Source organism: Lactuca saligna, chromosome 5 (genome assembly GCF_052625555.1).
Source record: "Lactuca saligna cultivar CGN05327 chromosome 5, ASM5262555v1, whole genome shotgun sequence".
NCBI lineage: Eukaryota > Viridiplantae > Streptophyta > Magnoliopsida > Asterales > Asteraceae > Lactuca > Lactuca saligna.
The window spans coordinates 255,395,967-255,410,030 of record NC_136421.1 but is presented as its reverse complement, the minus strand read 5'-3'; the positions used below and the strand labels follow the sequence as shown (position 1 = coordinate 255,410,030).

Below are 14,064 nucleotides of genomic sequence, written 5' to 3'. Positions count from 1 at the left end.
ATTTTAAAGATACAATTTTGGAATAGTTTGTATAAAATACTTAAACTATTAATTTAAATATAACAATTCAAGATCAACTTACATATAAATTTTAGTTTAAGTTAAACAACCTAAAAAATATTTTGTAAATAGTTAAAAGTGATAAATCGTAGTGTTTTTTTTTCTAATAATGATTAAAAGTTGGTTAATAAGGTTAAATAAATATCAAAATTAAAGTGTAATCATAAATAAACTAAATATAAATTTTAAAACAATATATTACTTCTACCTATAAAGTTATGTTTTTAACTTTTAACATATTATACTTTACTAATTAGATTTAAAATATTGTTGTATGTAAACCATTATCAGTTTAAAACTATAATTTTTGAACAGTATAAATAAAATACTTCAATTATTAATTTTAATATAACATTACTGTGTCAACTTAAATATAAATTTTAGTTCCACTTAAAAAACCAAAGAATATTTTGTAAATAGTTAACAGTGATAAATTGTATTCACCGGAGAAAAATCACTCGCATTCTATTTCACGTTGCACATGCACTTCGTTTTCTTGTTTCTCACATCGCTCCTCCGCTTCATCCACCATTGCCATCTTGGTCGCCGTCATCATCAACAACTACTCATCATTATCGTCTTCCAGCTACCATCTCCAGGCTGTCGCCTTCATAGGCTGTAAGTCAGGTTGTTGCCTTCACAGGCTGTAAGTTTGTGTATCCTCAATTTCTTTCTTTTTTCCATTGATTTCATCCCACAAAACCATCCTTTAATTGAATCACCTGTTCCCAGATCTAGCACAGGAGGGATGGATCTATGTGAAAATAACATTTCTGGTATGTCTAACCTTTTTTTTTCCTAACTTATATGGTGAGTCTTTTTTAGTTTTTGATATTTTTACTGAAAACCTATCCCAAATACACCCTTAGATACAACGATAACGTAGTTAGAAAAAATGAGAGAAGCAGCAATCGCTTAGGCTAACCCTAGGTTCAGGCCTTCATCCGTTTTTCGCAAGCACATGTTGCGAAATTGCAGGTTAGCTGATAATATTCAATGGTTCCTCAAAAAATTCTGGTTTGCTATTTCAGTTCGTGATATGATTTTGACTCTCAGTAATTGGTGATTCCTCTAATTATCTCGAAACACTAGTAGCTGTAATATTCGATGGTTTCTTTTATACTCTTATAATTAGAAATCTAAAGTTTTCTGCAATGCCATGTCAGGTCTATTTGCGAAGTTGGATTCATGGCTAGGAATCTATATTTGAATAGGAATTGGACTGAGACGTAGCAAACTGATTTCGTTAACTACCATGGAGGAGTTAAGGATGTTGCGAGGGTTGGTCATTTCCGTCAAGCAGGAAGGCTGGTATCATAGAGGAGATTGTTAATGGAATCCATGAGAGGCGAAGAGGGATATTAAGCATGAGGAGAACACAATATTTACTTGAGTTTAGATAAACAACATGTTTCTTGAAACAACGAGCTAATTGCCAAAGAATTTCAGGTTAGCATATTATTTTATGTTCAACTTTATACTACATTTTTTCTTCTAGTTTGGTGGTGTGTAATTGTGTTGATTTTGTTTAGAATATGTAACCGTATTGGTTTTGTATTTTTATGGATTAGTATTTTGGATTTGTATTATTACAGGGTTTATATATTGGATACGTATTATTATAGTGTATTAGAAGTTTAAGATATACATCAAGTTTAATAATATATATATATATATATATATATATATATATATATATATATATATATATATATAAAGTTATTGTTAAAAATATATTCAAGGAAAAGTTATAAAAAAACTGATCTTTGCTAATAAGACTTTACATTCTAACTTAGTTTTGCGAATCCTTGACAAACTTTAGGGAAAATGATATAAATGCCCTGCAAAGTTGCTTGGGTTGGTCTATTTTTTTTTGGAACCGCAGTGAAAGTTAAAAAAGGCTAGCTGCTAACAAAAACAGAACAATTAGTTCATGAGCGGATTTTGAAGCCACCCGGTTATAGTTTTCTTAACTTTACGGTTCCTATTACAAAACCAATCAAAAGAAAATGAGACAATAGAATCAAACATCAACTATTTCTTGTACTTCACGATCCCAAAAACTAACGCATTCCAATAAGTCTAAAGATCCCAAATTAGAGTAGCACAAGTCATGTCAAGGATTGATCTTCGAGCATTTACAACAGCTTGACTATCAATCCACTCGAAAACATCTTCAATAGAGTTAAAGGATGGCGCCATCAGATCTATCCATCTAGCAAACTTAAGCCATAATTGACAATCCATCAAACACTTCAAAAATAAGTGAACACCATCCTCTATCACCCCCCCACAACATAGACATAAAATAGAAGACAAATCAATTCCCCGATGATGAAGGTTACTCCTCGTCGGTAAGCGATTAGGGATAAGCCTCCATATAAAAATATTAATTTTTATAGGGTTGGTCTATTTAGTCCTTAAATTATTTTGGCTGTTTTATAGAGGCATAATGTAGGAAACAACCTGTTTTTTTAGTTACTATAACTTATTTTCGCCGATTTTGAATATCTAATCAGTTATTTTTGCCACATCAACCATTGAAAAGTCAACATAACATTTTGACTATTTCTTTGTTACCTTATCTAAACACAAACCCATCATCCTTTATTGTTTTATCAGGTGAAATCTTTCATTTCTTCTCTTTTCTTCACCACAAAATCGTCATATCCCTCCTAAAGAATCCATCCCTCCTCTTCCATTTCCAAATCCATTCTCCTTTCTAGAGATGAATTTAATGAGTTTGCTTTACTATCCACGAGTTTTGTGCTTCAACATCTGTCACGGTGGTCAGTGGTGTCAACCTAGTTTGTTTGTCCCTTTAGCTTGTAGTAACTTGTAACTTGATCCGGAACCCATTGAGTGCTCGATTTCTTTGAGTCATAACCTCCTTTCTTTGAGTCATAACCTCCTTTCTGCATCAATACATTTACCCTCACGCTTATGGAGGCAATACCCTGTGGTGTCAACCTAGTTTCTTTGAGTCACAACTCCATTTACCCTCACGCTTATGGAGGCAATACCCTGTGTTACTGTTGCAAATCCATATCAGATCTCAAACATAAAGAATATTATCAATTAAATGTATGTAACACAAAACTATTCTTCGACTTCTTTTCTCATATTCACCATCAAATCACCCTTTCCTTCTTGAACTAAATGAGTCCTTCCCCCTCTTTCATTTCCAAATCCATTCTCCTTTCTTAACTGCCAAAGTCCTTCCATCCTCTTAGCACAAACTTCATAGCTGTGTTTGGATGCCCTTGTTGAAAACTATAATTGAGATTGAGTTGTCAAATTAGGGAGCCCTAATTTCCAAGACGACGAGGAAGATTGTTGCTTAAGTTTGGAAGAAAATACTAGAGTGAAAAGCTCGCGACTCTCGTGAAGAGATACCACTCTGGTCTAAAACCAAAAGGTCAACCTCTGCTACATCCATCACTCGATATATCACAAAAATCGCTGCCTACTTCATGCAGCACCATGCCAAGAGTTTGCGATGATGAGGACTTTGGTAGTTTGTGAAGGATGTGGAACAAGAGAGAGAGAGAGAGAGAGAGAGAGAGAGAGAGAGAGAGAGAAGAAGAAGAAGAAGAAGAAGAAGAAGAAGAACCTAGAAAACGTTGTCGTGGATTTGTGTAAGATATAATTTCTGGATATTTGAAGAACGGAAGTAAGATGATTTATCACATACCTGGGTCAAGGGAAATGGGGTCCTAATAAATGCTTATGTGGAAAGGGGTAACCAGTCCACTCCTTCAATTCCTCAAAAAGAACTTATTAGACCCGACAAAAAATAGTTTATGCCCTCATAAAACATGGAAAATACTTTAGGGACTAAATGGAGTAAGCCTAAAATTTTTATAGGACATTTATGTCATTTTACCTAAACTTTATACTCTTGACCCTGTTTTATCAATCCTCCCTATACTTTATTAATAAGAAAAAGTTTTTATTGTTGTTTATTCATTCGTCATTTATTTGTTGGATGGAAATCAATATTTTGATTATGGAAAGTAAAGATTAAATATATTTGATTCAACTTGATTTATAACCTCTTGTTTTGTGAGTTTTTTTACCAAAAGATTATAATTTGATAAAGTATTTACCAACATATGGCATTTTAAAATTTATTACCAGATAACTATAGTTTTGTTAAAAAAAATAATCCAAATCTTATTTACCTCATACGTTCTTTCTTAGAGCGCCTTCTTCCTAACCCAACAATTTCTCCGTCTTTTACATGTTTATTTCAACATCAACCTTCTTCCTCAAATCATAATCTGTCCCCCATCCGCACTGGTCATACCAGCTCGCTATCAATATGCAACCTACGACATTCGTTTCAGTCTCCTTCTGCATCTATTCTGTCCTTTAACTCAACACTCAAATTCTGAAATCATTGGTTCGCTCTAAAAACTATAACTATATTATTGTTGTATTCTGATGTCTTATAATCCATTATCCCAATCATCGATTTATCAAAAATCTCTTTTTAACCTCTCTCACTTCAAGTTTTTTCATACCAATCGTGAAACTTTAGTACATTTAAATCCCCTTCAGAGCTCTCAGAAAACCTAGAATTTTCTTGCAGAGATCTCAAGATAGTTTGGGAACTTTAGCGGGAACTTAATCATCAAGAAACATGATCTTTTTGTAGTTCTAACGAGACCAATATTAATGATTCGTGTTTTATTTCATTGAAAATCTCCGTTAAATACAATATTTAACTGGAATATAATTTACCCATCTTTGTTTTAAATAATCAACAAAGCTTTGTGGTCTACTAAACATTATAAATCTTAATCCTTGAGTCCATGAAAGCCAATTCAGATTTTGGATATTGAAAATTTCTATTCATTCATCATACACATGTAAACCATTATGAATCTTAAAGGGATAGCTATAGTGTAGGATGTTCAACATTGGGATTGATTTTGTTGTGCATTTTTACGAACTTTGTGATTTTCGACGTTTGTGCACATATGCCCATTTTTTCGAGATAATTTTTATGTGAATATGATCCTCTATAGGACCAATTTGGTATTTTATGTCACTTATTTTTCAATAAATATTACAAAAAAAATTGCATACTAAGAGTGGTTTTGCAGGAAAATATGAGTTCGCAAAATATCTTAACCATATATATATATATATATATATATATATATATATATATATATATATATATATATATATGGTTGGATCCATTAGAATATTAACATTTTTAGGATCAATATGATCATTTTTCAACCATTGTTTTAAACTTTATCTTATATCGAGAAAATAAATGAAATATATAAATTCATCATGTTTAACCTCTTTCTATATTCATATTTAAAAGGAATGAACATTTGCATCATAAGCACATCATTCGGAATTATATTTTTTTAAAGCTTATAATCTGTTGAAAAGGAATAACTAAAAGTATGTAAATTCATCATTTTTTAACCTTTATCCATACTAATATTCAATTTTATTTATTTATTTATTTATTTATTTTGCGTATAACATAAAATACGTACTATATGTACATTAGTAGAAAAATATTTGTTTTTGAATTTTCTTTCAACCACTCATCTTCTATAACAACCTTCTAAATTGTTAAGATGTTTTTTATCTATAAATTTAATATGCACATTAGCGGATGTATATAAATGCATATTTTCATTTGTGTATATGTGCATATGGTCACTTTTTACGTAATTATTTTTTTTGGATATCAATATGGAAAGAGTTTAATAAATGATGAATTTACATATTTTTGGTTATCTTTTTCCTGGAAAAGATAAGCTCTAAAAAAAGGTTGACAAAACATGCACATTTGCTTTTGTGCGTATATGCACTTTTTTTATATTTTCTAGATATTTTTTTAATAAGTCTTAATTGACTAAGGCGTTGTTATAGAAGGTGATTAGATGAATTTTTTTTTTCAAAAAAATGTGGTTTTTCAAGTGGTATGTGCAAATGGTGCAAATTTTTTGTAATTCCTTTTAGAAAATCAATATGGAAAGAAGTTAAAAAATGGTGAATTTACATATTTTTATTTAATTTTTTGATAGAAGATAAGCTCTAAAACAATGATTAAAAAATCAATCCTAATGATCTCTAGTGCTTGTTATGTGTATTTTCCCTTTTTGTCCTTCATATATTATTAATTGCAATTTGTCCCTCATAATTAGTACGCGAGGCGTACCATAGGGTACACTTAGCATACTAGCTAAGAAGCTAGTACACACCACACGGGGTGTATCACTTGTGTACGCTTAGCGTACTAGTGGAAGTTGGTCGTGGGTCCGAAGCCTCGTACGCTGGGCGTACGAAGGTTACGAATGACGTACGAGAGGATAAGACAACCCTATTTTGGGGTGTTGCATCCTATATAAGGTCCTGAAGTCCTTAGGGATGGCTTGCTTACGAGTTTCCATTGCCGTAAAACCCTAATCTCTAACCTTAATAGCCTCTTTGAGTGTTCTTGACCCTTGGTCTTGATTTTGGTGGTTTATGGTCCTTGAAGTGAAAAAAGAAGAAGTTGGTGGACTCATTCTTTGAAAAAAAGCTTAGAAATCTAAAGTTAGCTCCATCTCTTGGTGACTTTTGAGTTATAAAGTCCCAACCTTAATCTTTGTATGATTAGAACTCTTCATGTCATGGTTTTTATGCTTTTAGTCCCTTTTTGGTTTAGTATGATTAGTTAAGTCGTTAGTAGATCTTATCCTTTTAGATCTACGCATATTATGAGTTCTTAATCTTAAAGGTATAAAATTTAAAGTGTTTATGGTCTCATGCATGCATTAAGTCATCTATTAAGTCCTTTTGAGCTTTAAGAGCTTCATTAAGCCATGCATGCATGTAAAGTTAGCAACTTTACGTGATAAATCAGCCCAAGGAAGTCAGATCTAAGTTTCGAAGTGATTTCTTAATCAGTTAAGAGCTGGAAATGAAAGTTGGCTGAATGAGGCAGTACGTTGGGCGTACAAGCAGGTATGCTTAGCATACAAGCCCTAAGGCGAGTACACTACGTGTATGAGTTGAGTACGCCCCGCGTACTCAACCGGTTGGGCCTCAGAATCTTGGGTCTTTGATTTGGGCCATATTTTGGACTTAGATGATTAGGGCCTTGTTGGGTCATTAGGTTTTGGGTTGATGTTTATTCTAGGTTCGGTTGGTGAAGGCACACAAAGGGATTTGTGCCCAATTTTGAAAATTAGGCCATAACTGGGCCTTTTGGATTGTAGATTTCGGGCTTAGTCATGGACCAAACTAGGTAAGGGTAAAATGGTCTTTTTACCCTAATTTTGGATTGATGGTTATCGACTGGAATCCAATTTTTAATTGTATGTTATTTGGTATTAATAACTCGTGAATTTGTCGGACCAGCAGCCAGAGATTTATCCATGTGATTTAGCAGTTTGAGGTGAGTTTCGTCATAGTGTTTAGCAGGTCAAAGGCACTAATGTCGGCCTATGATTATGTTATATTAGAATGTTAGATGTATGTGTGACTCTTGCATGTGTTATGTACTTGTATGCTTACCGGGCGGGGCCTGATGACCATTCTGTATGCTATGTATCTTTGTGATTACTGTATGTGTTATGTGTTTATATGTTTATATGTTGTATATGTATAGTAGGCGGGGCTCGATGATTGAAAGATCTATTTGCCGAGTGGGGATCGATGTCGCGTGAGGCCCATTATGTGTTTATTATGTATGATATGTGGTATTTTGGGGAACTCATTAAGCTTTTTGCTTATGAGTTTCAGTTTATGTTTTAGGTACTTCCAGTTCCAAAGGGAATAGTTTGGGATGATTGTTGAGAACACACCACCTCATTCCGTATTTTCTTGATTTACTCTAATGTGATATGATGATTGATACATTTGTTTATCTAGATTTGTATGATGATGTTTTTGGGATACTCGTTTTATTAATTTAAAAATAAAATTTTTGGGTCTTATTTTTGGGATGTTACATGATCCTAAAAAAGTTAGTGATCCTATTTGAACTTTACTTTCTCTCTCTCTTTCTCTCCCCCCCCCCCTCTCTCTCTCTCTCTCTATATATATATATATATATATATATATATATATATATACACACACACACACACACACAAACACACACACATGATTGTTAAGTGTTCCTTAGGTGACTGATTTTGACCTCTTCTCATTTGATAGATAAAGTTGTTCTTAGGTTTATTGATGTGGTATTTTGTAGCACAAGTTGGGCTTTATGGGACCAAATAAGAAAAATCTCCTTTGATCAATCTCAACCTTTCAAGATAAAGTTGTTCTTAGGTGTATTGATGTGGTATTTTTCCGCACAAGTTGGGGACCAAATTAAAAAAAATGATTGGTATATAACACTTTGTTTTTCTATATATAAATTTATGATGTATAGAATAGTAAAATATAATATTTTAGAGTACAATGTACATTGTTATGTATATAACAATGGAAAAAAAAAAAGATTATGTATGAATCTAACTCCTATAAAAGTGATAAAACTTTTAATTGCTCGTTTAGACAACACAATCTTGTATGTTCTATTTTTTTTGGTTGAAAGTCATAGTAGATGCAATGTGTTTGATAGTGGTATGCATCGTGTGTTGTAACCTTTTTAGGGGTTATATTCAATTCCCTTATTCCCTCTTATGCCTGCTAGCCTATTTAAATAATAAAACAAACTTTTCATTCAAAAAAAAAATGTTGAAGAATTTATTCTCACTTAACATTCTAAGATTTTGGACTACGATCTTATAACACGTTGTTGGGGTATCTGAAATATCCCATTATGTGGTCCTGCTGACTGGTCGGTGAGCAATATCACTTGGCGATGTCCCTATAAGTGTGATTGGTTAACCAGACCGATTTGTGATGCGCTGAGTTCGTGGGGAGTCAGGGCAACTTAACTCACGCAAACCCTTTTTGCAACTTTTGGAAAATTGTTATATCGTGTTTCTTATCCATTTGCACGTAACTAGCTACTAGTATATCATATTTTATTACCAGATTTTCATGATCTCTGGTTCTAGAACTTACCTGATAGGAATTTAGAAACAACTTCTTGTTTTTGCCTTAATAAGAAGTTTCTATCTCGTTTGGATTATCCTATTACAAAATTCGTGATACTTAACAGTGGTGGACGCAGAACGTTTTAGTAGGGGTGATAAAAAAAAAATTCCAAAAAGATCTAAATTTGTAGGGGCATTTGTATTTTAAACCGGTGCACCTAATAGAAAAAATATAAAAAAACATTAATTTTTTTTTACACTACGTGCCGGATCCGGAATCGGAAGAGTAGCCCGGGACCCCCAGGCACCTAGACATAATATTGTTAAACAATTATATATGTGATACCTAAGTATGTTTTACAACTTACTTATCTAAAGAAACTTAGTCATAGTGGCTATTAATACCCTCTTGATGCATGCCTACTTTTATATGTTACTTCTAAGATTGTTATTATTTATTTATGTTGCATTATGTTAACTACATGCATCACCGTTTTCCCATATATAGCGGACAAAAAATAATAATAATAAAGCTATCCTCGACGATGCATGAAATTGATGGAAAACTAATAAAACAATACCTTGGCTTGTGAAGAAAGATTTAACAGTTGATGATTTTCCTCCTTCATTTTGTCGTACCTCTCTATAACTGTTTTCATGCTGAAAAGGATAGACGAGAACATTAAAAATAGGCATATATATATGTTATAACTTAAAAGAGTAAATTACTTAAATCGTCCTAATGGTTTGGTGAAAATTACATGTTTGGTCTCTCACTTTTTTTCTGGCACTGAGACCTTCCTTAAGTATAATTTCAATGTTTTCCTAGTTTGTCACTGACATAAAAAGACTATACTACATTGATTTTTAATTTTTTTCATTATCTATTAGTTTAAAAAAATAATGTCAATTTATATGTATAAGGTTCCACCACCACCACCATCACTAAAAGAACCAACTACCACAACCACTACATGAACCGGTAACCACCTTTCAACACCTCCTCTGTTGTCAAACATCACTACTAGCTGACAACTACCATCAACCAACCAAATTACAAAAAAAAAACAATTTCGTATACTCAAAGTGTAACATCAATTTTCCAAAATGGATCAGTTAAAGAATTAAAGGGGGACAAAGAAAAGGTTTTGGGAGAAAACCTTATGACACGACATGGTGTGTTGATGACCACAACATGCCATGGAACTTAAATGAAAAGGTATCCTAATTAGCACCATGACATGGTAAGAGGGTGGCCACGACATAGTGGTTGTTGCAGCTCAAGTCAAGATTTTTAGGGTTTCTCGCATACTTAATGACTTTAACTATTGGATTAGCTCAACTCATTTAGCATTCTTATCCCTATTTCAAAACCCTAACCTTATTTTCATGATTATGATCTTGGTGGCTTGATCTTGAGGTTGTTTTCTTGATTTCGTGAAGCTTGTGAAGGAAGGAACTTCTTCTTGGTGTAAGGAAGCAAAGAGCAAGTCTAGATGCATCATCTTCTTCAAGTTTCTAAACCTTTGGAGGTATAAATCTTGCTGCTTGATCTTATTCTTTTGATATTCATGTTTATGGTCATTATTGGTTGATTTTGGTCCTTTCTTGGATGCTCTTGGATTTCGGGGAAACTCTAAAGCTCGTTATGACACTCTTGCTATCATGGACTTTTGATTAAGTGAGAAAAAGGTTTTAGTTTGAGTGTTTTTGATCCCATGCATAAGTCTTGGTCATATTAAGGACTTAATGGACTTAGGGTTGTAGATCTTGCTTTGGGTGAGGTCCTAAAACTTTATCCATTAAGTCATTGATAAGGACTAGATCTGAAGTTTTGGGCCTTGATCTGTAAGGATTAAGCTCTTAATGAAGAAATAAGAGATCCGCCAATAACCACGGCGTGGCGAAGGAGGGACTACAATGTGGGTTGACTCTTGATCAGTTTGACCTTGGATCAAACTTGAAGGATTTGGGTTGTTAATGGAGGATTGATCTTTATTTGGTGTTATTCGGTTCGTGGGATTGATTAGTTCAAGGAGTAAGAGTGTTTTTGTGCATCTTTGGTTCTTTGGTTCAGGTGAATTTCTTACTATGCCATAGAGGTGGCAATCGTGTCGTGTCGTGTCGGGTTCGTGTTGTGTCGAAACACTAAACGGGTTGAAAGTGCTTGACCCTAACCCGACCAATTTAATTAACGTGTCGTGTCGTGTCAACCCGTTTATTTTCGTGTCGAGTTCGTGTCGGGTTTCGGGTTAGGGCTATACCTTGAAATATGTCGTGTCATGTGAGGTTAAAAGATTGAGCATGTTGAAAGAGTAGGAGTTAGGTAGGCGGAGAGGAAAAACTAATAGTTTGGAGGCAGAATAGATGAAGTCATAGCAAGTTCAGATAACAAAATTAAAAGAGTGGGAGTTGGAGAGGCGGATGAAAAGGTCACGAGGATGTGAGAGTGGTGAAAGAGACTGGGTAGTTTGGGAGAGAATGGAAAAACTGAAATTAAGTCTTGATCTAGACGACTAAGTCAATTCAACATTACAAAACGACTCAATTCGAAGGTTTTCTTTTACTTATGGTTTTGGTTTTGTATCTTTCTAGTTTATTTAAATAATTCAAAAAATTTGCATATAAATAAACGGGTCATTTTCGAGTCATATTCGAGTTGAAATTCTCAACCCTAACCTTACCCGTTTAATTTTCATGTCGTGTCGTGTCAACCCGTTTATTTAAACGGGTTGAAATATCTTACCCAAACCCGTTTATTTCGTGTCGGATTCGTGTCGGGTTTCGTGTCGTGTCAATTTTTGCCACCTCTACTATACCACATATGCCATTGCATATCCTTTGTATGATAAGATAGAAACACTGTTAGAGTACGAGCATGCTAGTTGATTTAAATACTTCCTTGATATGTAAGTGTAGTTTAGGACACTTGGTGTCATGTTATGCTAGACTATTTTTAAGACTCTTGTATGAAAGAATGTGGTTGGATCACAACACTTGTACAAAAGACTGTGGTTGGATCACAACGTTTGTATAATTATGAATGTTTAGGGTTATGTTAGTTTTGGATGGTTGTTAAGTGGATATACTAAGGGGTCGTATGTAGTCCAAGTTAGATAGCCTGAGAACTTTTGGTCTAACGTCTTATTGCATGGTTCTTGTCTAATTTATTTCTTTCGGGTGGACCACTTGTTTGACTGTCTATGTACTTTCTGACTATATATGACTTTATGTATTGTATGACACACCAGAAGACAAAAATTATGAAATACTAGAAAACAAAAATGTTGGTTTTTTGTTATGTTTAACTTTAAAAAAGTATGAAATTTGACAATTTTAAGATATTTATTGTAATTAGTAGTGATTTGACGTTTTTAAAATTTAGTTGTTTGTGATTTAAATTAATTGTCTTATATTTTATGGTTTTTTTTTATTATTACAAGTAATACGTTTGAACTTTTAAAACCGTTTGAACTCTAAACTACAGTTAAAAACGATACAAAATAACCGTACCAAATCCATGCGGTTAATAACCAAAAAACAAAAAAACAAACCCACACCGTAAAAATAACCGCTTAACCGCACCAAGCGGTTTTGAAAATGAATTAACCCTATTTACGGTTAGTGATGATGCTTTGGCCAATAACTGTACTGAACTGCACCACGATCCCTCTTAATTAAACATACACTAGTAACCTGCGCTTAAAATTAAGCTAGGGCTATAAGCAGCTAGTCACAATTACATACTGTCCATGAAGTTATGGAAGAAATCATGTTGTTTTTACGTTGCATGAAAGTCCTAATAACTATAGTTTATGTTCTTTAGTCTAAATCCAAAGTTCTGTGTGTTCTCAAAGCTATCTAAATCCTAAACTTGCTAAAAACTTGAGATCGATGTGCATCAAGTAATTAATAAAACTTGATCTTCCTTTTCTTTTCACGAGTACTCCAATCTCCAGCATTTCGTGTCTTATATTCATGAAAGTTCAAATATCACAGCATTTCGTGTCTTATTTGCAACTTATCTATTTTCTGTTCTTTATCCCTTATTTTAAGGGCTTCACACGATTTCCTAGATTTCTCTCTCTCTCTCTCTCTCTCTCTCTCTCTCTCTCTCGGTGTATATATATATATATATATATATATATATATATATATATATATATATATATATATATATATATATATATATATATATATATATATATGCCTTTGATTCATATCAATAAGAAAGCAAGTTTCAGTTTACTGTTAAATTTATTATTCCTAAACAACAACATGAATCAAATCAATTGATCAGGACTACTTCTACAAATGTGGATCAAAAAAAAAAAAAAACCACCAAATTAAGTGGCATCCTCTATACTCTCTACAAACCGTATATTATATAGTTGCAGGTATAGATGCCCTAGTTTTTTCCTATTTGCAGAATGACAAACTAACATTTGCGCATGACCAAGGTCATATATATATATATATATATATATATATATATATATATATATATATATATATATATATATATATATATATATATATATATATATAATTAAGCAAGAGATGTAAATATATATTAAGTACATAAAAGTTGACTAAACCTTGAGCTAGCGAACTCGTGGAGCTTCCCAGTGCTAGAGAAGATAATGACTCCGATTTCAGCGTCGCACAAGATAGCCAACTCCTTAGCCTTCTTCAACAATCCAGTCCTTCTTTTAGAGAAAGTAACTTGCCTGCTGGTTGAGTTATCAATCCTTCGAATCACAATCTTCCCTCTCCCCATTAACTAGTAGGGATTCAACAACCCGATCTGTTGATATTAGATCAAGGAAATTAAAAACAAGAAGCAAAGAGAATCAGGAAAAAAGTGAGAGTATACATATCAGTAGAAATCATTATTCATCTTAAAACAACTTTAAAAATATGTAATTCCAAAGGTTGCTGTATCAAAGATTACGTGTCTGTAAGATCATCTATGCAAAAAGGACAA

The 14,064-nt window shown here is 33.1% G+C and overlaps 1 protein-coding gene across 1 annotated transcript in view; it reads right to left on the bottom strand.

Annotated features, from left to right (window-relative positions):
• Positions 1-13,857, bottom strand: part of LOC145046540 (MADS-box transcription factor 23-like) — a 30,271-nt gene extending 16,414 nt beyond the window's left edge. Inside the window, exons 1-2 of the mRNA XM_078994828.1 lie at positions 13,676-13,857; positions 9,659-9,737 (exon numbers count right to left, since the gene is read on the bottom strand). Of these exons, the coding sequence (XP_078850954.1) occupies positions 9,659-9,737; positions 13,676-13,857 (261 nt within the window). The remainder of the gene's footprint in view (positions 1-9,658; positions 9,738-13,675) is intronic.
• Positions 13,858-14,064: the final 207 nt, after the last annotated feature.